This window comes from Xenopus tropicalis, chromosome 2 (assembly GCF_000004195.4).
Source record: "Xenopus tropicalis strain Nigerian chromosome 2, UCB_Xtro_10.0, whole genome shotgun sequence".
NCBI classification, from domain to species: Eukaryota; Metazoa; Chordata; class Amphibia; order Anura; family Pipidae; genus Xenopus; species Xenopus tropicalis.
Window position 1 is genome coordinate 2,920,246 of NC_030678.2, and position 23,549 is coordinate 2,943,794.

The 23,549-nt window shown below is 53.9% G+C and overlaps 2 protein-coding genes across 3 annotated transcripts; one reads left to right on the forward strand and one right to left on the reverse strand.

Moving 5' to 3' along the window:
- Positions 1 to 1,825: 1,825 nt before the first annotated feature.
- Positions 1,826 to 7,684, reverse strand: rabl3 (RAB, member of RAS oncogene family-like 3). Its single transcript, NM_001102825.1, has 8 exons — positions 7,497 to 7,684; positions 6,200 to 6,291; positions 5,679 to 5,808; positions 4,735 to 4,849; positions 4,459 to 4,609; positions 3,734 to 3,805; positions 2,967 to 3,002; positions 1,826 to 2,386 (listed from the first exon to the last, which is right to left on the reverse strand). Exons 1-8 carry the CDS (start codon positions 7,540 to 7,542, stop codon positions 2,321 to 2,323), a joined length of 708 nt encoding a protein of 235 aa, NP_001096295.1. The 5' UTR covers positions 7,543 to 7,684; the 3' UTR covers positions 1,826 to 2,320.
- A 168-nt stretch (positions 7,685 to 7,852) lies between these two features.
- On the forward strand, positions 7,853 to 18,912 carry gtf2e1 (general transcription factor IIE subunit 1). 2 transcript variants are annotated; one of them, XM_031895858.1, is made up of 5 exons: positions 7,853 to 7,958; positions 9,275 to 9,729; positions 15,261 to 15,462; positions 16,124 to 16,356; positions 17,148 to 18,910. In XM_031895858.1, exons 2-5 carry the CDS (start codon positions 9,282 to 9,284, stop codon positions 17,570 to 17,572), a joined length of 1,308 nt encoding a protein of 435 aa, XP_031751718.1. In that variant the 5' UTR covers positions 7,853 to 7,958; positions 9,275 to 9,281; the 3' UTR covers positions 17,573 to 18,910.
- The last annotated feature ends 4,637 nt before the right edge of the window (positions 18,913 to 23,549 follow it).

Consider the following 23,549-nt stretch of genomic DNA (forward strand, 5'->3'; position numbering starts at 1 on the left):
ACAAGCACTGACCCTCACTGCCAGCTACAGCCACTGCCATCATCATCATCATCGTTTGTGTATGCGGCACTAGCAAGTTATTTGGTTACAAACAGAATGGGGGGGTCCTGGTCATAAGAGCTTGCAATCTAAACTCCCTGCAAAAAGTAAGAATTGCTACTAGTGGGGGGGAGGGGGTGTACAAGATGCAGGGAGTAGGAACATGTGGCAGTTAGAGCTGACAGTGGCCGCATTCCTCACTGCCCAATCTAATTTGCTATAATATGAAGGGGAGGAAGGAATGGTTTGTGAATCCAGAGGGTGGATTGGAGCATTCCGTGGCTCCACCCACTGTGACCTTAGTACAGGTATGGGATCTATTATCCAGAATGCTCGGGACCTGGGGTTTTCCAAGGGATCTTTCTTTCATTTGGATCTCCATTAATTAAGTCTGCTAAAAATCATTCAAATATTGAGTAAACCCAATAGGGCTGTTCTGCCCCAATAAGGGGTAATTATATCTTAGTTGGGATCAAGTACAGGTACTGTTTTATTATTACAGAGAAAAGGGAATCATTTAACCATTAAATAAACCCAATAGGGCTGTTCTGCCCCAATAAGGGGTAATTATATCTTAGTTGGGATCAAGTACAGGTACTGTTTTATTATTACAGAGAAAAGGGAATCATTTAACCATTAAATAAACCCAATAGGGCTGTTCTGCCCCCAATAAGGGGTAATTATATCTTAGTTGGGATCAAGTACAGGTACTGTTTTATTATTACAGAGAAAAGGGAATCATTTAACCATGAAATAAACCCAATAGGGCTGTTCTGCCCCAATAAGGGGTAATTATATCTTAGTTGGGATCAAGTACAGGTACTGTTTTATTATTACAGAGAAAAGGGAATCATTTAACCATGAAATAAACCCAATAGGTTTGTTCTGCCCCAATAAGGGGTAATTATATCTTAGTTGGGATCAAGTACAGGTACTGTTTTATTATTACAGAGAAAAGGGAATCATTCATATGAATCCCCTTAGTTTGGGATATTGGGGGGGCAGATCCTCCCAGACTTTAGGCCATATAATGTGTTTGATTCCCATGCAGAACAGTGGGTGGGTGAATGTGCCATTTTTTTCTTCCCATGTAGCCTCACACAGCCCCCCCCGTACATACACAAGTCCCTCTGTACATACATGCCCCCCCCGTACATACACAAGTCCCTCTGTACATACATGCCCCCCCCGTACATACACAAGTCCCTCTGTACATACATGCCCCCCCCGTACATACACAAGTCCCTCTGTACATACATGCCCCCCCCGTATATACACATGTCCCTCTGTACATACATGCCCCCCCCGTACATACACATGTCCCTCTGTACATACATGCCCCCCCGTACATACACAAGTCCCTCTGTACATACATGCCCCCCCCGTACATACACAAGTCCCTCTGTACATACATGCCCCCCCCGTACATACACAAGTCCCTCTGTACATACATGCCCCCCCCCGTATATACACAAGTCCCTCTGTACATACATGGCCCCCCCCGTACATACACAAGTCCCTCTGTACATACATGCCCCCCCCGTATATACACAAGTCCCTCTGTACATACATGGCCCCCCCCGTACATACACAAGTCCCTCTGTACATACACAATTCCGTGAGCTTTATACACTGATCATTTCAAAAACACAAAATGATATTGTTGAACTCCATGTATCATTCCCATCAGCCCCTACCCCGGCCTGTATGTACCTGGGGCGTGGGAGGAGACTGGAGCACCCCGTGGGGGACCCACAAAGACACAGGGGGAACCCACAGACCTACACACCTGTATATACTGAGAGTTTATTGTTACTGAAATACACTGTATGTAATGATTCCACTCATTCCCACTCAGAACCGACACCAACTTGTTCCCACGGGACCCCACTCCCCCAGGCTCCTCTCTATGTGGGAGTCCATATGACCCCCCCTAAGGCTCACTTACAGCTCACTATTCAGCCCCCGTACAATAATTGGATAAAGTTTTATTTCCTGTGCCGTAAGAGGCATCGATCCGGTTGGCGGGTTCCTTGGTTCTTATTTACCCCCCGTGGGGGTTCCTGCCCTTGGGACTGGCCTATAGACTGCAGCTGCAGAGTCTGTAGTTGTACTTTGGGGGCAAAAGCAAGGACGGCCCCTCCTCAGGGCTGATGCATGGAGTCTACCAGCGGGGCCCCAGATGGGACGGAAGAGCCAAACTGCTCATTGTGACAGGGCCCACAGAAGACAAATCTCCAGGTTCCTCACTCCGCACAGTCCAACCACGAGGGGCCCCTGTTTAGTCATAGTGCAGACTCTTAAAGTTGCCCCCCGCAAAGCGCTTGCGATCGGAGAAACCAGGGATCTGCGGGAGAAAGGAGCAGAATGAGTTGTAATTATCAGTAGGGACTAGTGCAGGCGCAGTAACACTGTGTGGCCCCTGGGGACACCCTTGCAGTTGCTCTAAGGGCCCAAAGCTTAAGTGTAGTCTAACTGGGGAACAATACCTACTGCCCAGGGACACAAGCCTGAGAATGTTGGCAAGGGGTGTATAAGGTAGGTACATGGGATGGCACAGCAGGAGGGGGCAAAGGGTGGATCCACATGTGCAGCACCAACTCCTCTGAGACCGTATGTGCAGTGTGGGGGGGTATGTGAGGTGCAGTGTGTGGGGGGTCTGTGGGGTACAGTGTAGGGGGGTCTGTGGGGTGCAGTGTGTGGGGGGGGGTCTGTGTGGGGGGACTGTAGGGTGCAGTGTGGGGGGGGGTCTGTAGGGTGCAGTGTGGGGGGGGGTCTGTAGGGTGCAGTGTGTGGGGGGTCTGTGGGGTACAGTGTAGGGGGGTCTGTGGGGTGCAGTGTGTGGGGGGGGTCTGTGTGGGGGGTCTGTAGGGTGCAGTGTGGGGGGGGGTCTGTAGGGTGCAAGTTATTAGTAAGGCGCCACCTACCAGATTTCCTTCCCGTGAGTATCTCTTCTCAATAACCTGAGGTAAACAAAGAACATCCAATCAGAGATACAGAAGGCATTGCTAGCGGCCAAACGGTTTTGCCCAATCCGCCCCTGGCATTGCTCAGTGCCCCTGAATCCCCTGCTAACTCCGCCCCTGGCATTGCTCAGTGCCCCTGAATCCCCTGCTAACTCTGCCCCTGGCATTGCTCAGTGCCACTGAATCCCCTGCTAACTCCGCCCCTGGCATTGCTCAGTGCCACTCAATCCCCTGCTAACTCCGCCCCTGGCATTGCTCAGTGCCCCTGAATCCCCTGCTAACTCCGCCCCAGGCATTGCTCAGTGCCACTCAATCCCCTGCTAACTCCGCCCCTGGCATTGCTCAGTGCCACTCAATCCCCTGCTAACTCCGCCCCTGGCATTGCTCAGTGCCCCTGAATCCCCTGCTAACTCCGCCCCTGGCATTGCTCAGTGCCCCTGAATCCCCTGCTAACTCCGCCCCTGGCATTGCTCAGTGCCCCTGAATCCCCTGCTAACTCCGCCCCTGGCATTGCTCAGTGCCCCTGAATCCCCTGCTAACTCCGCCCCTGGCATTGCTGAGTGCCACTGAATCCCCTGCTAACTCCGCCCCTGGCATTGCTCAGTGCCCCTGAATCCCCTGCTAACTCCGCCCCTGGCATTGCTCAGTGCCACTCAATCCCCTGCTAACTCCGCCCCTGGCATTAGTACATGATCTGAATAATAGCAAATGCATTGGGTTGATTGTACCTTGTCAAAGAACCTGCTGAGTTTGACGGCGTTGGAAGAGCCAGCAGCCAGGCAGCGCGTGTTGGTACAGTCCTGGGCACACAGAAAATACACATTATTTCTTATTTACTTTCATTCTTACACAAAAAATGAATCACCCCTAAAAGATGGTGACAATAGGGTGGTACCAAATGCATTCAGGATTTAAAGGGGCGGTTCACCCTGAAGTTGAGTTTTAGTATGTTATAGAAACTTTTCTATAGCAACTATGCATTTGGTCTTCATTATTTATTTTTTTATCTTTCCACCTTTCAAATGGGGGTCACTGACCCCCGCAGCCAAAACCCATTGCTCTGTGAGCTTACTTTTTTATTACTATTGTTACATTTTAGTCCTTACCTCTCTATTCAGTCCGTTTCCTACTCACATTCCAGTCTCTCATTCAAGCCTCTACCTGGTTGTTAAGTTAAACAAGACCCTAGCAACCAGATAGCTGCTGAAATTCCAAACTGGAGAGGTGTTGACCAAAAAAATGTAATAGCTAAAAAAAACATAAATAATAAAAAATGAAAACCAGTTGCAAATTGTGATTATCAATGTCTAGGTCATACTAAAAGTTTGGGGTGACGGCCTGAATGTATGAGTGTGAGGGGATCCCACTGGGAGGGGTCACTGGCGGAACCAGCTGTAATGAATACGACTGCAGTAGGAGCGACAAATCTGGGGGCCACAGTTCATATACTCACGAGATTAATCTCTTCAGCATTAAAATCCTCCGCTAGAAACGCGGTTCGCGTCAAGACCTCACTGCGTTTCGCCTCTGGGATCTGGTCCAGTTTGGTTCCGATGACCAACAATGGGATCTGATTATCAGCAAACTGCTCTCGGTCGTAGTCCCTGTGGAGCCAAACGGGTTACAGCGCCTCAGGCCCTGGGTCGGACACATGGTGTCACTTACATTCCTTCCCTTTGTGACACACGGTGCATATGGATTTAGTGAGCAGCACAGAGAGGGCACTTACCCATTAGTGACTAGCACCCCCGTTGGCTGCAGGTCTCGGTTCAGGGCTTCTAACGACCAGCGATAAAGGTTCTGAGATGACTTCTTGTTTGTCAAGTCATGAACGAGGATGATCCCTGTAACAGAGATTTGCTGAATTTATACTGCAATGGTGCCCCCTTGTGCCCTCTGTACCCCCAGTAACACTCTCTTGTTCTCCTCGCAACTGGGTCCCCTCTGTACCCCTGGCCCCTCTCTCCCTGGGCCCCCTCTGTACCCCCAGCCCCAGGAGGACCCCAGGACCACCTATACCCAACTCTCCCTGGGTTCCCCCTGTTTTCCCAATACTCATTCTCCATGGATTCCCTCTGTTTTCCATAAACCTATTCTGCCTAGGTTCCCCTCTTCTCCCTGGTCCCCTCTGTACCCCCAACACCACTCTTCCTAGGTCCACTCTGTACCCCCAGCCCCATTTTCCCTAGGTCCCCTCTGTACCCCCAGCCCCTGTCTCCCTTGGTCCCCTCTGTACCCCCAGCCCCATTCTCCTTAGGTCCCCTCTTTACCCCCCACCCCATTCTCCTTAGGTCCCCTCTGTACCCCCCACCCCATTCTCCCTAGGTCCCCTCTGTACCCCCAGCCCCATTCTCCTTAGGTCCCCTCTGTACCCCCTGCCCCATTCTCCTTAGGTCCCCTCTGTACCCCCCACTCCATTCTCCCTAGGTCCCCTCTGTACCCCCCACCCCATTCTCCCTAGGTCCCCTCTGTACCCCCAGCCCCATTCTCCTTAGGTCCCCTCTCTACCCCCAGCCCCATTCTCCTTAGGTCCCCTCTGTACCCCCAGCCCCATTCTCCTTAGGTCCCCTCTGTACCCCCTGCCCCACTATCTATGAATACTGTTTACTGCCCCCCACTGTATATCTCCATAGTTTATTATAAGACTATAATATGATAATGGCTCTCACTCACCATTTACTGCATTATAAAACACGGCCCTGGTGCTCTTCACACTGCTGGCGCTGCCAACAGACCCCCCCACGTCCCACAGCTCAATGTAATAAGTCTTCTCCTCCGGCGTGCCTTCCCTGTACTCATGGAGCTGAGAATGGAAACACAATAAAAGGTGGGGGGGGGGGGGTGGAACCAGAGAGGAATTACTTCCCACAGAAGCACAAAACAACCAGGAAATGATAAATTATATAAATAAACAAAAAAAAGAGGCTTTTAAACAGACTGTCACTTTGTAGAACCCACGTCCCACATTATTATTATATCTGCACTGGAAGTATGTGCCAATGGGCAACCAAACCCCAGGCTGGCACCCCCTGAAGATTAAATGAATCAGAGGCCGATGCTACAGTGGGAGACTGAATGGAACCCCTTTGTGCAACCTGGGGTGCAATTTACTATACCCGGGCACACCGCTGGGCACTTAGTCCTGCAATACTGCCCGACAGATCCCCTTCCCTCCCCCTGGGGGTAATACTCACCCGCACATCCACTGAGCAGCCAACTGTCCACGAGGGGTTCCCCAAAACCTGATTCTGACACAGCAGATGCACCAGGGAAGACTTTCCGACTCCTGCAAAGAGACAAACATGCAGCGGCCGTTATCACCCAATACACATTACATATAACTGGATATGCCCCCCGGGGGCAGCACAATATTCATTTCAGCCCAAGTGCAGAATAGCTGGGAGAGAGCAGCGGCACAAACTCCCCCTCTGGAACCCCATGTCGCTCCTAACCATTAGTACCCACTGCGTCCCTGGCACCACTCTAAACCCCTGTCCCACTCTCCTTGTGCCTCCTCTTTGTACCCCCAGCCCCTGTCTCCCTGGGACCCCTCTGTACCCCCAGCCCCTGTCTCCCCCCTGTCTCCCCTCTGTACCCCCAGCCCCTGTCTCCCCTCTGTACCCCCAGCCCCTGTCTCCCCTCTGTACCCCCAGCCCCTGTCTCCCCCCTGTCTCCCCTCTGTACCCCCAGCCCCTGTCTCCCCTCTGTACCCCCAGCCCCTGTCTCCCCTCTGTCTCCCCTCTGTACCCCCAGCCCCTGTCTCCCCTCTGTACCCCCAGCCCCTGTCTCCCCTCTGTACCCCCAGCCCCTGTCTCCCCTCTGTACCCCCAGCCCCTGTCTCCCTAGTACCCCCAGCCCCTGTCTCCCCTCTGTACCCCCAGCCCCTGTCTCCCCCCTGTACCCCCAGCCCCTGTCTCCCCTCTGTACCCCCAGCCCCTGTCTCCCCCCTGTACCCCAGCCCCTGTCTCCCCCCTGTACCCCAGCCCCTGTCTCCCCCCTGTACCCCAGCCCCTGTCTCCCCTCTGTACCCCCAGCCCCTGTCTCCCCCCTGTCTCCCCTCTGTACCCCCAGCCCCTGTCTCCCCTCTGTACCCCCAGCCCCTGTCTCCCCTCTGTACCCCCAGCCCCACATTCCTTTGGTCTTTTCAGAACAGCAAGTTCCGCTCCCTCTGTACCCCCAACTCCCACACCTGTACCCCCAACTCCCACACCTGTACCCCCAACTCCCACACCTGTACCCCCAATTCCCACACCTGTACCCCCAATTCCCACACCTGTACCCCCAACTCCCACACCTGTACCCCCAACTCCCACACCTGTACCCCCAATTCCCACACCTGTACCCCCAATTCCCACACCTGTACCCCCAACTCCCACACCTGTACCCCCAACTCCCACACCTGTACCCCCAATTCCCACACCTGTACCCCCAACTCCCACACCTGTACCCCAACTCCCACACTGACCGGGATTCCCCTTTACCCCTGCTCACCTGAATCCCCCAGAACCAGAACCTTCACTCTGTCCAGAGAAGCCATCTTACTCTGTCAGGCTTCTAGCCAATCCTGACACGTCTTCATTTCCGTAACTGCCGCCCCCTAGCAACCCAGCCTATGCAGCCAGCGGATTGGCGGCGCACCTAACACATGGGTTTTTGCTGCTCTGACTTCAGTTTTGTTATTGGCCGGCGGGAAAAACTACATTGCTGGCGGAAGTACAGACTTGGTTCTGCGTTTTACACTGACACGCAACGAAACGAAGCATTATGTGGCACAGTCGGCCATTTCTCTTTCTGGTGTCTCTCGGTGATAACATTGGTTTGTTACTGGCGGAAGTGACATAGTTATCCTTCACAAAGATGGCGGCCGCTACAGGAGACTAAGACGTTGATTGGATGCGCGGCGTGGACTTTTTACGTATCTGACCAGTGTGGTGGGAGCAGAATCTGTGTGAGGTGAGTGGTCCTCAAACTTCATTTTATTCATTAGTTTTATGTGAGTGGAACATACAGTGACCCGCCCTCTCCTCATTGGCCCCTGGGGGCCCCGTATATCTCTTTATTGTGTTGTATTTATGTTATTTATATATGAGGGACAGAAGGGCGCTTTGTGCCTATATGTTCCATTCTGTTATAACAAGGCTGCTGTGTGATGCTCAGTGCCAATGGGGTTAATGGGGGGGGGGGGTATAACTAAAGGTAATTGTACTGTAAGTGCCCATAGGAGGGAACATCTCTAACTGCTATTGGCTGGTTACATTGGCCAGCTGTGTATAGAGCATGGGGTACATGGGCCTTCGCTATGTGGGAGGAGCCACTGCAGGGTGTTGTTGTACTGCACCTCCCACTGCCGCTGTGTAGCGTTATTGCTTAGCTCAAGTGATAAGATGGACGCCAGGCGCTCTTGTGAACCAAAAATTGTCCAAGACAAGTTGTAGTAGCGCAGGGATAGATCAGTACTCACAAGTGCAGAAATAGCCGACACCTTGAGGTTAGTTAGAGAGGGTGCCGCCGGCTTATCCCACCTCTGTGGCAGACTGGGCAGGGTAAATGCAACTGTCAGCTCGGCACTATGGAGGGCAGTCTGGATAGTTAATCCAATCCTCAGGTTGAATACCTTTAGCTTGAAAGGGTCCCACAGCGACTGTATATCAGGGATTTACACTGACCTGTATCCTGTATCTTAACCGTGGCCCTAGGCTGAGGCAACAGTGCCTGTATGGAAGGTACTCCCAGCTAACCTCCTGGTTGGAGCCAGAACTGCTCTTACTATCTAGTTCTATCTGTCTCACTCTCCTAGAGAGTGCTATTACAGTATTCTGCTACTCTAGATAGTCCTCGTTCATGGGTACTCTAGGGCAGATGGCTTTACTGGGGCCTATTCTGATCCCAGGCTCAGTGGACCTTCAATCAACAATTTATTCAGTGAAATAAACAATCATTTATTGGCTCAAATTGATACAAAACAATTCAAAAAAGCACATCAGGTGCATCCCAGTGCCTCATGGTGCCCATACTCCACTCTCCTAGACCCTAAGATGAGTGGACCTTCAGCTGAGTCTCAGTGGCAGCCAAAGAGGAAGCCACACCCCCCTGCTAAACACTATATGAGAGTACAAGGGGTGTGGTCAACCCAAATAACCAATCAGGTATAAGTGCAAAGGATAAAATAGATACACAGGTATTTGCCCAGTAACTAGGAGTTTAAAGCCATAGGGGAGTTTAACCCTATGGGTCCCTACACATATATGTATTACTGTTCTTAAGGGCAGGGGCAAGATGACGGACCCAGATGTGGCTACAGAAGTCCCCGCCGTGCTGAAACGCCTGGCCAAGTACGTGGTACGTGGGTTCTACGGGCTGGAGCACGCTCTGGCGCTGGATATTCTCATCCGGAACCCCTGTGTGAAGGAAGACGACATGATGGAGCTGCTGAAGTTCGACCGGAAGCAACTGAGAGCCGTTCTCAACACTCTCAAGGGCGACAAATTCATCAAGTGCCGAATGCGCGTGGAGACCGCCACCGACGGGAAGACCACCAGGCACAACTACTACTTTATTAACTACAGGCTGCTGGTCAACGTGGTGAAGTACAAGCTGGACCACATGAGGCGCCGGATCGAGACCGACGAGAGAGATTCAACCAACAGAGCGTCTTTCAAGTGCCCAAACTGCTGCAGCACTTTCACTGACCTCGAGGCTAACCAGCTCTTCGACCCCATGACAGGTAAGTGGCCATTTGTGCTTCGTCTGCGCTGCTGTGTATGGGAACCCCCAAACAGTCATTTTATAGGAGCATTAGCCCTGGGACTCCTCCAGTTACATGGGAGTAGGAGAAACAATAGGTTAGCTGAAAGCAGTTCTAATGGGTAGCGCTGGCTGAAAGCTCAGACTCAGGCACAAGGCACTGAGATGGCGCCTACACACCAATATTACAGCTAAGTATGACCCCCATTTGAAAGTTACAAGGAGTTAGAAGGCTGCAAACAATTAAAAGACTATAAATGATGATCAATTGAAAAGTTGCTCAGAATTGTCTGTTCTATAACATACTAACAGTTAAATATATATATATAACAATATAGTATGGTAAAGCCATCCGGCCCTATACAGTGGGGGGGATAGTATCTCCATAGATCCTTCTGCCATAGGGATCGGTGCTTCCGTAGTCAGTAGCTGGGCAGTAGGTACATGGGGAGGGCAGTGACAGCTCCTTTGTGGGGGGAGACCACGTACCAGGCTGGGAGGTTGGGGCTGATTTAGTGGCACGGGGTATTTCTGGATTGTTTTGTTTATTGCAGACATGGTTTTTTTTTCTCCTATGTTGTTGTGGCGATATGCACCCACTGGCGATATGCACCCACTGGCGATATGCACCCACTGGCGATATGCACCCACTGGCGATATGCACCCACTGGCGATATGCACCCACTGGCGATATGCACCCACTGGCGATATGCACCCACTGGCGATATGCACCCACTGGCGATATGCACCCACTGGCGATATGCACCCACTGGCGATATGCACCCACTGGCGATATGCACCCACTGGCGATATGCACCCACTGGCGATATGCACCCACTGGCGATATGCACCCACTGGCGATATGCACCCACTGGCGATATGCACCCACTGGCGATATGCACCCACTGGCGATATGCACCCACTGCGGGCTCATTAGCAGGCCTCGTGCCGTGGGCTCGTATTTCTGGCATTTGGGTGACAAGTTGTCTCTTTAGTGTTTATAAAAATGAATCTTTAGCTTTCATTTGTTTCCTTTGTCTGTATGAGAGTGGCCACTAGAGGGAGCTGTGGGCTGGCAGAACATAATGGCCCAATACCTGGCACTGACGCTCCTTTTCTCTCCTGGGGGGACTGGAACAGGGAATTTATTTTATTTTGCAGTGAATGAGAGCTGTGTCTCTCCTGCTGCTTCTCTCTGAGCCCCAGCATACAGAACCCCCTCCTGCCCCCCTCCTGCCGCTTCTCTCTGAGCCCCAGCATACAGAACCCCCTCCTGCCCCCCTCCTGCTGCTTCTCTCTGAGCCCCAGCATACAGAACCCCCTCCTGCCCCCCTCCTGCCGCTTCTCTCTGAGCCCCAGCATACAGAACCCCCTCCTGCCCCCCTCCTGCTGCTTCTCTCTGAGCCCCAGCATACAGAACCCCCTCCTGCCCCCCTCCTGCTGCTTCTCTCTGAGCCCCAGCATACAGAACCCCCTCCTGCCCCCCTCCTGCCGCTTCTCTCTGAGCCCCAGCATACAGAACCCCCTCCTGCCCCCCTCCTGCTGCTTCTCTCTGAGCCCCAGCATACAGAACCCCCTCCTGCCCCCCACCTGCTGCTTCTCTCTGAGCCCCAGCATACAGAACCCCCTCCTGCCCCCCTCCTGCTGCTTCTCTCTGAGCCCCAGCATACAGAACCCCCTCCTGCCCCCCTCCTGCTGCTTCTCTCTGAGCCCCAGCATACAGAACCCCCTCCTGCCCCCCACCTGCTGCTTCTCTCTGAGCCCCAGCATACAGAACCCCCTCCTGCCGCTTCTCTCTGAGCCCCAGCATACAGAACCCCCTCCTGCTTCTCTCTGAGCCCCAGCATACAGAACCCCCTCCTGCCCCCCTCCTGCCGCTTCTCTCTGAGCCCCAGCATACAGAACCCCCTCCTGCCCCCCTCCTGCCGCTTCTCTCTGAGCCCCAGCATACAGAACCCCCTCCTGCCACTTCTCTCTGAGCCCCAGCATACAGAACCCCCTCCTGCCCCCCTCCTGCTGCTTCTCTCTGAGCCCCAGCATACAGAACCCCCTCCTGCCCCCCTCCTGCCACTTCTCTCTGAGCCCCAGCATACAGAACCCCCTCCTGCCACTTCTCTCTGAGCCCCAGCATACAGAACCCCCTCCTGCCCCCCTCCTGCTGCTTCTCTCTGAGCCCCAGCATACAGAACCCCCTCCTGCCCCCCTCCTGCCGCTTCTCTCTGAGCCCCAGCATACAGAACCCCCTCCTGCCCCCCTCCTGCTGCTTCTCTCTGAGCCCCAGCATACAGAACCCCCTCCTGCCCCCCTCCTGCCACTTCTCTCTGAGCCCCAGCATACAGAACCCCCTCCTGCCACTTCTCTCTGAGCCCCAGCATACAGAACCCCCTCCTGCCACTTCTCTCTGAGCCCCAGCATACAGAACCCCCTCCTGCCCAGCTCTCTAATTGATTATTGATCCCACCTGTCCCCCCCCCCGGCCCTGCCCACTTACAGAGCAGCAACGCACACAGCTTTCTCCTTGGTTCTTACTATTGATTGGAGCAGTTCTGTATCAGGAGAGGGTTAACGGATCAGCGCTGCCAGACTGCATTGCAGTCACAGTGCTTCTCCTTATTGCACAGTAGGAAGAGACCCCCCAGCAGCGCTCAGCTTTCCCTGCACTCACAGGCTTCCCGCTCTCCCATTGCCCTGTATGTACTGTAATCTCCCAGCATGCACTGCCAACCCCTCCCCCCCCCCTCAGTGTAACGAGAGACTTAAATACCCCCCTTCCTAACATATTACTGTCCCTGAGCCTGCCCCCTGCCCTGGGTTCTGCCCCCTGCCCTGGGTTCTGCCCCCTGCCCTGGGTTCTGCCCCCTGCCCTGGGTTCTGCCCCTGCCCCGGGTTCTGCCCCTGCCCCGGGTTCTGCCCCTGCCCCGGGTTCTGCCCCTGCCCCGGGTTCTGCCCCTGCCCCGTGTTCTGCCCCTGCCCCTGCCTCATCTGTGTCTTTGGGGTTGTTGCATTTCACTCCCCCTGCAGCTCCTTTGTCTCTGACTGTGGTTCTGACTGTGGTACTGACTGTGGTTCTGACTGTGGTTCTGACTGTGGTTCTGACTGTGGTTCTGACTGTGGTTCTGACTGTGGTTCTGACTGTGGTACTGACTGTGGTTCTGACGGTGGTACTGACGGTGGTACTGACGGTGGTACTGACGGTGGTACTGACGGTGGTACTGACGGTGGTACTGACGGTGGTACTGACGGTGGTTCTGACGGTGGTTCTGACGGTGGTACTGACGGTGGTACTGACGGTGGTACTGACTGTGGTACTGACTGTGGTACTGACTGTGGTTCTGAAAGGATTTGTTGTCTCCTTTTTTGGGGGGGGTTTGGGCTCCCTTTGTTCTGCTAATGATCTCTCCCTGTCTCTCTCTTCCCTCACTTCTGTCTCTTCTTTCTCTCCCTCTTTGCTTTCTCTTCTCTCTCTTTCTCTCTGCCTCTCTCTATACACTGTCTCTCTACTCTTGCCCCTCTCTTTGCTTTCTCTCTCTGTGTGTGTATGCTTTGCCTCTCTGCACTCTCTTACTCTTCTCTCTCTCTTGTGCCTCTGTGTCTCTTTCTGCTCTTTCTTTTCTCCCCTCTCTGTCTCTCTCTCTATCTGCGCTCTTTCCCTGTCTGTAACCGCTCTATATCTCTCTGTGGCTTCCAACCTCTCACTTACTGGCCATTGTTGGGGGGCTACCCCTTGGGGGGCTCCCCCACTGCTTTTGCTTTGCCCATGTACCCGCCTCCCTTTCTCCCTGTCGCTGTCTCTCTCTCCCCTCGGAGTCTTTCTTCCTCCTCTCTGCTTCTCCCTGTGTGTGTGTGTGTGAGTGTGTGTGTGTGTGAGTGTGTGTGTGAGTGTGTGTGTATATACTGTATATATATATATATTTGCCGTTCTATTCGCTCCCCTTGGCTCCTCCCTGCCCAGCCATATTGGGGGGGGGGGGGGAGCACGGTGTGACCTTGGCAGCCTATGACCTTGAGCTCCTTCGGCCGCTCAGATAGGTGCGCCCACGGCTGTGGGAGGGGCTTGGCAGTGCAGGGATACGCCCATTGCTATTAAATATTCAGTGTATCAGTGGGACCGACCCGGCTCCTCGCTCGGTACCTTCCCTATAGTGTATATTTATATATATATATTTATATTACATGGTTCTGATCCAGCGGGTTTTTGTTTGTTCTAAAGAAATACTCGCTCCTTCGTATCCCATTGTACCCAGAGGGCTCTGCAGCGCGGCCCCCCCCCCCCATGTAATTACTAATTATAAATGATTTCATCCATAATTTAGTCATTTATACCATTTATACCATCACACAGTGTGCGGATCAACCTGAGCGATAAGTAGCCGGGAAGCAGGGTCACTAGCCCCCCCTGTGTTTGTGGCCCCCCCTGTCTGTGGGAAACATTCACCTCCCAATCAGGGGAAGCTCTGAATCACTGACGCCTGATTTGCAGAGGGACTAAAAATTGACCACATAATCAGGGGAGGGACTAAGAACAGATATCCCAATCTTTTGGGATTTGCACTCCCTCCCCTGCTGATCAGGAACCCCTTCCTATGCTGATGGTGAGATCCCCTTTCCTCCCCACCCCCAATGTATCACTCATTCCCCCTCTCTGGGTAGGGAATCCCATAACCTGACTGCCCTTACAGTAAGGAACCCCTTCCTATGCTGATGGTGAGATCCCCTTTCCTCCCCACCCCCAATGTATCACTCATTCCCCCTCTCTTGGTAGGGAACCCCATAACCTGACTGCCCTTATAGTAAGGAACCCCTTCCTATGCTGATAGTGAGATCCCCTTTCCTCCCCACCCCCAATGAATCACTCATTCCCCCTCTCTGGGTAGGGAACCCCATAACCTGACTGCCCTTACAGTAAGGAACCCCTTCCTATGCTGATGGTGAGATCCCCTTTCCTCCCCACCCCCAATGAATCACTCATTCCCCCTCTCCCTCCGGTTCTCACATTGCCTTCAGCTCCAGTTCGTTTGCGTGCCCCCCCCCCATTCCGCTCTCAGGGACACGCTAGCGGCTCACAATGGGCAGCAGAATATCCGTAGGCGAGCGCTGGAATAGGGGCTTCTATAGTAATGGATTGGGGTGGCCTTGAGAATCTCTCCCCCCCCCGCACACCTTTACGCCGCATCCTGATTGGTTAGTTTGAGCGGCGGCACATGGTTCTGCTGTTCCTGGTTATTATTCCTCCCTTTCTGTAGCCCCCGGCCCAGTAATTACATAAACCAACTACAGCTGGGACCCCCGTGTTTTCATATAAAAATGACATTTCCTAGGAAATAAAAGTTTGTGCCCCATCCCCCTCTCCACTAGCCAATAGTGTCTGTGCGTCTCTGCCCGCTGTCTGTGCGTCTCTGCCCGCTGTCTGTGCGTCTCTGCCCGCTGTCTGTGCATCTCTGCCCGCTGTCTGTGCGTCTCTGCCCGCTGTCTGTCTCTGCCCGGGCGTCTCACTGACTGTCTCTGCCCCAGGGATGTTTCGCTGCACTTTCTGCCAGACGGAGGTGGAAGAGGACGAGTCGGCGATGCCCAAGAAGGATGCCAGGACCCTAGTTGCCCGCTTTAACGAGCAGATTGAGCCCATATACGCGCTGCTCAGGGAGACCGAGGACATCAATTTGGCCTACGAGATCCTGGAGCCCGAACCCACCGAGATTCCTTCCCTCAGGCAAAAGTGCGTATTATTATTATTATTATTATTATTATTATTCCTGAGCTCTCGGGCCCACCCCTGGCATCATACTGGGCACATTGCCCCCTGTACTTGGTGCTGCCTGGGCTTCTACCTCTGTACAGTCCCTATGGGCTGTTTGGGTTTGGCAGGTACTCAAGTCTAGACTTGTCCTGTATGATGTACTTGCCCCATGGCCACTGGCCCTTTGGCTTCATATTCGCTCCTGTGCTCACTTGTTCTGGCTTTAGGCTTTGGCCATATGGCTGTATGGGGTGGAGCCATGGGGGGGGTCGGGCCGTATGGGGTGGAGCCATGGGGGGTCTGGCCATATGGGGTCAAGCCATGGGGGTGGAGCCATGGGCAGTCGGGCCGTATGGGCTGGAGCCATGGGCAGTCGGGCCGTATGGGGTGGAGCCATGGGCAGTCGGGCCGTATGGGGTGAAGCCATGGGCAGTCGGGCCGTATGGGGTGGAGCCATGGGGGGGTCGGGCCGTATGGGGTGAAGCCATGGGGGGGTCGGGCCGTATGGGGTGGAGCCATGGGGGGTGGAGCCATGGGGGGTGGAGCCATGGGGGGTTGGCCCGTATGGGGTGGAGCCATGGGGGGTCGGGCTGTGGGGTCTGTACCTAGGGGGTATAACCTAGCGTTTGTGTTTGTGCAGCAAGGAAAGGGCAGCAGCAGCCGCAGCCGCAGCCTCGGGGCCCCACAGGGAAGCTTGGGCCAGCAAGGGCCCCTCCTACGAGGACCTGTACACACAGGATGTGGTTATCAGCATGGAGGAGCAGGAAGACTTGCAGCGGGCGGCTGAGGGCAAATCAGTGAAAGAGAGACCCATCTGGCTGCGAGAGAGCACCGTGCAGGGGGCCTACAGCGAGAGCGGAGACCTGAAGGACGGTGAGATGGGCAGCCTGGGGTTAATATACATTGTGGGGCAGTCTGGGCTGCTCCGGGGCAGGAGAGGGCAACTTGGAATGGTCCGGTGGCTGCCAAAATCTTCTGCCTTCAGGTCCCAGTAGCCACAATCAGCCATTTGATCAGTCTGTGACCCATAGGAACCAGTTGGGTCACTAACCCCGAGCAGCCAATCAAGTGCTCCCTGGCCTCACATTCTTTAAAGGGGCGGTTCCCCTTTACGTTAACTTTTAGTATGGCCATTTCTAAGCAACTTTCCAATTGGTCTTCATTATTTTATTGTTTTATAGTGTTTGAATTATTTGCCTTCCTTTTCCAACTCTTTGCAGCTTTCAAATGGGGGTCACTGACCCCGGCAGCCAAACCCTATTGCTCTGTGAGGCTCCAGTTTTATTGTTATTGTTACTTTTTATTACTTCAGGTTCTCTCCTGTTCATATTCCTGTCTCTCATTACAACCCCTCCCTGGTTGCTAAGGTAATTTGGACCCTAGCAACCAGATGCTGAAATTCCAAACTGAAAAAAGTGAAATAATTAAACTACAAAAAATAAAGACCAACTGCAAATTGTTTCGGACTCTACATCATACTAAAATTAACTCCAAGGTGAACAACCCCTATAACAATACCCTGTGGTTCTTCCTATAGAAGGACAAGACCCCCTTTGCCGCAATGGGAGGAGCCAGTAGGAGGGGATTATGGTCGGCTGGGATGTTACAAGGGTTCTGATTGGCTCAGGGAGCCCCTCACTAACTACTCCGTGTCTTTATCCCAGGTGGGTTAGGTACTGGTCCATTCCAAGAGCCCGAGGAGAACCGACCAATGGGTGACGAGAATGAGGAAGTGATGCAGGCCCTGCTGATTCATGAAAAGAAGAGCGCGGCGGCCGTCGGGGCTTCCCCGGCCCCTGCATCCAACGCCTTGGGCGGCAGCGACTCCGACAGCGACACCAGCGAATCGGACCAGGACAGCCCGGCCCCTCGGCAGCCCGTCGGCACCTTGTCTCACGCCTACGACGAGGATGATGAAGATGATGAGTTTGAGGATGTAGCGAGTGAGCTGACAGTCACTGTGGGGGGGCGCCCGTACCCCTATAGCGAGGTGAGCCAGCGCCCCGAGTTGGTGCCGCAGATGACGCCGCAGGAGAAGAAGGTTTATATAGAGATGGGACAGAAAATGTTTATGGACCTGTACGACTGAGTCGCTGTGCCCTGCCAGGAACTCATACTCACCGCCGCCATCTTGCTGCGCCACAGGCCCCGCCCCCAGTGCCAGTACCCTCCCAGGGGTCATTTTAATTGTACACCCCCCCCCCTTTTATGTTGCTGGGGCCATTGCCCCCACCCAACCCCAACTCACTGCCGAGCGCGTTATTAAGGAGCAATGTTTTTATTATTTAACAGAAAACAAATATTAGACTGATTCTGCTCTGCAAGTGGGTTACTAGAGGGTTAAACCTGAGTGTGTCCTACTGCCTGGGCCTGGGGGGGCACCGCTGCCCAATAGCCACGGGGGGGGGGGTACAAAGCCCATTTAGTCTCCTACAAATACACCCCAACTATAAATGAGATTTTATTTCTGTTTGTGCCGTGGTGCATCCAACCCATAGTAACGGGGCCCTGCGGAGTAACCTGCTAGTACCGGGGCCCTGGGGAGTAACCTGCTAGTAACGGGGCCCTGCGGAGTAACCTGCTAGTACCGGGGCCCTGGGGAGTAACCTGCTAGTACCGGGGCCCTGGGGAGTAACCTGCTAGTAACGGGGCCCTGCGGAGTAACCTGCTAGTACCGGGGCCCTGGGGAGTAACCTGCTAGTAACGGGGCCCTGCGGAGTAACCTGCTAGTAACGGGGCCCTGCGGAGTAACCTGTTAGTACCGGGGCCCTGGGGAGTAACCTGCTAGTAACGGGGCCCTGGGGAGTAACCTGCTAGTAACGGGGCCCTGGGGAGTAACCTGCTAGTAACGGGGCCCTGGGGAGTAACCCGTTAGTACCGGGGCCCCGGGGAGTGACCCGCTAGTACCGGGGCCCCGGGGAGTGACCCGCTAGTACCGGGGCCCCGGGGAGTGACCCGCTAGTACCGGGGCCCCGGGGAGTGACCCGCTAGTACCGGGGCCCCGGGGAGTGACCCGCTAGTACCGGGGCCCCGGGGAGTGACCCGCTAGTACCGGGGCCCCGGGGAGTGACCCGCTAGTACCGGGGCCCCGGGGAGTGACCCGCTAGTACCGGGGCCCCGGGGAGTGACCCGCTAGTGGATTCAGTGGCTGAGATGGGAGGAATTCTGGGTAATTGTAGGTCTGTGAAGTAGAGAGTTTTTCCTGCAGTAGAGCCGCTTGCTGAAAGGGTTAACCCGCATTCCTCCAGCGGCGGGGGCGCAGATTTAAAGGGCCACACACACCTTTCTTAACTTTCACCTTTTATACTTTTTACTCGTTTTCTGTTTTACCAGCAAAAACTTTTAGAGAGATTGTCGGGGGGTGCAGTTACCCCTATTTTTATCTTCAGTTTTGGAAATTCTCTTAATAAAGTTTCTTTTATATGAATACGATAGGAATTTTGGGGTTTATGGGGGGGTTCTGATTAAGGCTGGGGAGGCCGAGCATTGGGGGATTTCCTACTGAAATATTTTGCATGGGAAAGTTTAAAGGGGCAGTTCACCTTAAATTCACTTTTAATATGATGCAGATATTGATATTTTGAGACAATTTTCAATTGGTCTTTTATTTTTGATGGTTTTTCAGTTTTTTAGCTTTTTTTTCATCAACTCTCCAGTTTGGTACTTTAGCAGCTATCTGGTTGCTAGGGTCTTTTTTACCCTAGTAACCAGGCAGTGGATTAAACGAGAGACTGGTATATGAATAGGGGAGGGGCTGAATAGAAAGATAAGGAATAAAAAGTAACAATAAAACTGGTGCTGGGGGGCCGGACGGGCCGGCAGGGAGATGCCCTGTGGGTGCCAGCGCTGAGCTCAGGATGACAGTAAGGAGTCCGGCTAAGCCCACAATTGGTTCCGGTTCTTGCTGCTTCTCCTATAAACCCTTTTCTGATTGGCCCAGAAATCATTCATATCTGCCCCCGTGTCCCCCTTCCTATATCCCCTAGTTACCTGGCACATTCCTTCTGCCCCCTGTGCCACCCGTTACTGAGATGCCCACGTGGTACATTCAGCCTGTGCCCATACCCTGCCCACTCATTGCCGAGTTCTCACTATTAATGTTACTGTTGGCAACTGGCACAGAGGGTGGAGCTTCTGCTTAAATATTAATGAGCCCCATCCCCCCTCTATCCGGGGAACAAAAGGAGGTGCCCGGGGGCGGGGCTGCTAATCAGCTCTAATCTGTGCCCATTAATAATTAATTGCTAGAGCTTGGCACAGGCAGCCAAAGGGATGTTCCTGCCCAGCGTGGGGCACAGTGCCCGACTCATGGGCATTTGGGTGCTTAGCAGGGAGACAATTGTGTGCTGCATTGGGATCAGGCACTCTGGCAACCTCTGGGGCTGCTACTGGTGTGATAATGGGTGTCCCATTCACTCTGGCAACCTCTGGGGCTGCCACTGGTGTGATGATAATGGGTGTCCCATTCACTCCGGCAACCTCTGGGGCTGCCACTGGTAATGATAATGGGTGTCCCATTCACTCCAGCAACCTCTGGGGCTGCCACTGGTGTGATGATAATGGGTGTCCCATTCACTCCAGCAACCTCTGGGGCTGCCACTGGTGTGATGATAATGGGTGTCCCATTCACTCCGGCAACCTCTGGGGCTGCCACTGGTAATGATAATGGGTGTCCCATTCACTCCGGCAACCTCTGGGGCTGCCACTGGTGTGATGATAATGGGTGTCCCATTCACTCCGGCAACCTCTGGGGCTGCCACTGGTAATGATAATGGGTGTCCCATTCACTCCGGCAACCTCTGGGGCTGCCACTGGTAATGATAATGGGTGTCCCATTCACTCCGGCAACCTCTGGGGCTGCCACTGGTGTGATGATAATGGGTGTCCCATTCACTCCGGCAACCTCTGGGGCTGCCACTGGTAATGATAATGGGTGTCCCATTCACTCCAGCAACCTCTGGGGCTGCCACTGGTGTGATGATAATGGGTGTCCCATTCACTCCAGCAACCTCTGGGGCTGCCGGTGGTGTAAGCCCCCATTATACCAAACCCCCACCTGTCATCCACCCAAACCCACCCACTCACCCATAAGCCTGACTCCCATCATGCCTCTTACATCACATTTTTATGGGGACACTCTCTGCCATGGGGACCCTGAGTACAGCCCCTCCATGTACCCCCCCCCCTGATGGAGGCCCTGGGCACCTAATGCAATCTGCCCTCTTATAATGAAGTCTTTGCTTGTTACAAAGTCCATATAAACAGAACAGGGGCCCTAAATGGAAATCACAGGCAGCTTTTATTGGCTGGAACTATCAGTAGCCGCTTGGGTCTCATTCACAATCAGCCATGTGGGGCCTTCCTTGGGGGGGGGGAGAAAAAGAATACATTGCCCACTATCTATTCCCAGCTGGCACAGGGGCCAGGGAATGCTGGGAGTTGTACTGTAGATCAGAAAGTGATTGGTTAAAGAAATATCAGTAATTACCCAGAATAATAATATTTACCCTTGGCCTTTCCTGCTCTTCCCCTCATTGCTCACATTGCCCCCCCCCACCCCCGGGCACAGAATGGGGGGGGGGGACGTGAGACCTGTGGAGCCGCTGGTGTGTGAGAGTCGGGGGGCTCTAGTAGGGAGGAAGCCGCTTGTCTCCATTGGCCATAAGGAGAGGCCTCTGTGCGGGGCAGACTGTGCCAGGGAGTGCCAGCTGCCGCAGTAAGAGACAGGCTGTTCCGGGGGTTGGCAAACAGGTGCCAGGGAGAGTGCGCGGCTCAGTGACAGATTTCTAGAGACACTCCGGTCCCTGCAATGGGCACAATCCGAGAGAGACGGAGATAAACAAGATTTGCTGCCGGTACAGGAGACCCATTAGCCCATAATAAGGAACGGACCGGCACTTCCCTGGAACCGGCACCTCCAAGGGTCCCACCCATGATTTTATCCTGAGGGGAGTATAAATTGTGCCCTATGCCCCATACCCGGTGCCACCCCGTGCCACATACCCGATGCCCCATACCCCATGCCCCATACCCTGTATAACTCAGCAGTAGGAGGGACTAAGTCACTCTAATGGCTGCTTACAGGGGGGAGGGGCAGGGAGTATATGTCAGCAGTGGGTGGGACTAAGTCACTCTGATGGATGCTTTCAGGGGGAGGGGCAGGGAGTCTAACTCAGCAGTGGGTGGGACTAAATCACTCTGATGGATGCTGACGGGGAGGGGCAGGGAGTATATAACTCAGCAGTGGGTGGGACTAAGTCACTCTGATGGATGCTTTTAGGGGGAGGGGCAGGGAGTATATAACTCAGCAGTGGGTGGGACTAAATCACTCTGATGGCTGCTCACAGGGAGGGGCAGGGAGTATATAACTCAGCAGTGGGTGGGACTAAGTCACTCTGATGGCTGCTCACAGGGAGGGGCAGGGAGTATATAACTCAGCAGTGGGTGGGACTAAGTCACTCTGATGGCTGCTCACAGGGAGGGGCAGAGAGTCTGTAACTCAGCAGTGGGTGGGACTAAATCACTCTGATGGATGCTCACAGGGAGGGGCAGGGAGTATATAACTCAGCAGTGGGTGGGACTAAGTCACTCTGATGGCTGCTCACAGGGCGGGGCAGGGAGTCTGTAACTCAGCAGTGGGTGGGACTAAATCACTCTGATGGCTGCTCACAGGGAGGGGCAGGGAGTCTGTAACTCAACAGTGGGTGGGACTAAATCACTCTGATGGCTGCTCACAGGGAGGGGCAGGGAGTCTGTAACTCAGCAGTGGGTGGGACTAAGTCACTCTGATGGCTGCTCACAGGGAGGGGCAGGGAGTCTGTAACTCAGCAGTGGGTGGGACTAAGTCACTCTGATGGCTGCTCACAGGGAGGGGCAGGGAGTATATAACTCAGCAGTGGGTGGGACTAAGTCACTCTGATGGCTGCTCACAGGGCGGGGCAGGGAGTCTGTAACTCAGCAGTGGGTGGGACTAAATCACTCTGATGGATGCTCACAGGGAGGGGCAGGGAGTATATAACTCAGCAGTGGGTGGGACTAAGTCACTCTGATGGCTGCTCACAGGGCGGGGCAGGGAGTCTGTAACTCAGCAGTGGGTGGGACTAAGTCACTCTGATGGCTGCTCACAGGGCGGGGCAGGGAGTCTGTAACTCAGCAGTGGGTGGGACTAAGTCACTCTGATGGCTGCTCACAGGGCGGGGCAGGGAGTCTGTAACTCAGCAGTGGGTGGGACTAAGTCACTCTGATGGCTGCTCACAGGGAGGGGCAGGGAGTATATAACTCAGCAGTGGGTGGGACTAAGTCACTCTGATGGCTGCTCACAGGGAGGGGCAGAGAGTCTGTAACTCAGCAGTGGGTGGGACTAAGTCACTCTGATGGCTGCTCACAGGGCGGGGCAGGGAGTCTGTAACTCAGCAGTGGGTGGGGCTACACATTGATGGAAACTTACAGCTTACACTGTGCATCTCCTTCATAAATGTGGGCTTTCTGCCCCAATAGCCAGTGACCCCTCGGCCCTTTATCCTGCAGGGAAGCTCTGCCCCTCTGTGGGGGCCGGGGGGCAGCAAGGCCGGTGGTACCAGCAATAATCTGAGTCTTTCCTGGAAGGGAATTAGGAGCCAGACAGCAGCGGCCTGTCCCCCCCTCCCCGTGTCCCTCTCTCTCCCATCCCTGCTCCTCGCACAATTACATTACACACTCGTTTGCCTCCCATTCAAACCCAATTAGTATGGGGGGGGGGGGGATAGAGACTGCGCTTTCCCTATCTGGCCCTGATCTCCCAGTGACACACAGACATTACAGAGAGGAAGGAGCTCATTCTCTCCATCCCCATCCGCCCCAAGAGACGGGGTCTCCATAAGGGCAAATGGGGGGGCTCTTTGTGCCTGTAGGAAACTGCCTCTCCCATTGGGCCAATGAGCCGCAGCCAAGGGACTTGTCATATCATTTGGGGTCATCGGTGACCTGTTATACAAATATCACTTACACCCTATTATATTACTGTTACGGGGGGGTTTTGCCCTGCTGGGGGGTTATTAATGCATCAATGTCAGTTTTGCTCTAGTAAC

Bases quoted from the DNA above. Each gene is read 5' to 3' on its own strand.
- gtf2e1 (XM_031895858.1), top strand. From the start codon at position 9,282: ATGACGGACCCAGATGTGGCTACAGAAGTCCCCGCCGTGCTGAAACGC. The intron at 9,730-15,260 runs GTAAGTGGCCAT...TCTCTGCCCCAG, and splicing joins GCTCTTCGACCCCATGACAG to GGATGTTTCGCTGCACTTTC. The intron at 15,463-16,123 runs GTGCGTATTATT...GTGTTTGTGCAG, and splicing joins ATTCCTTCCCTCAGGCAAAA to CAAGGAAAGGGCAGCAGCAG.
- rabl3 (NM_001102825.1), bottom strand. From the start codon at position 7,542: ATGGCTTCTCTGGACAGAGTGAAGGTTCTGGTTCTGGGGGATTCAG. The intron at 4,850-5,678 runs GTGAGTGAGAGC...TCTCTGTTACAG, and splicing joins GTTTTATAATGCAGTAAATG to GGATCATCCTCGTTCATGAC. The intron at 3,806-4,458 runs GTGAGTATATGA...CTGTGTGCCCAG, and splicing joins ATGCTGAAGAGATTAATCTC to GACTGTACCAACACGCGCTG.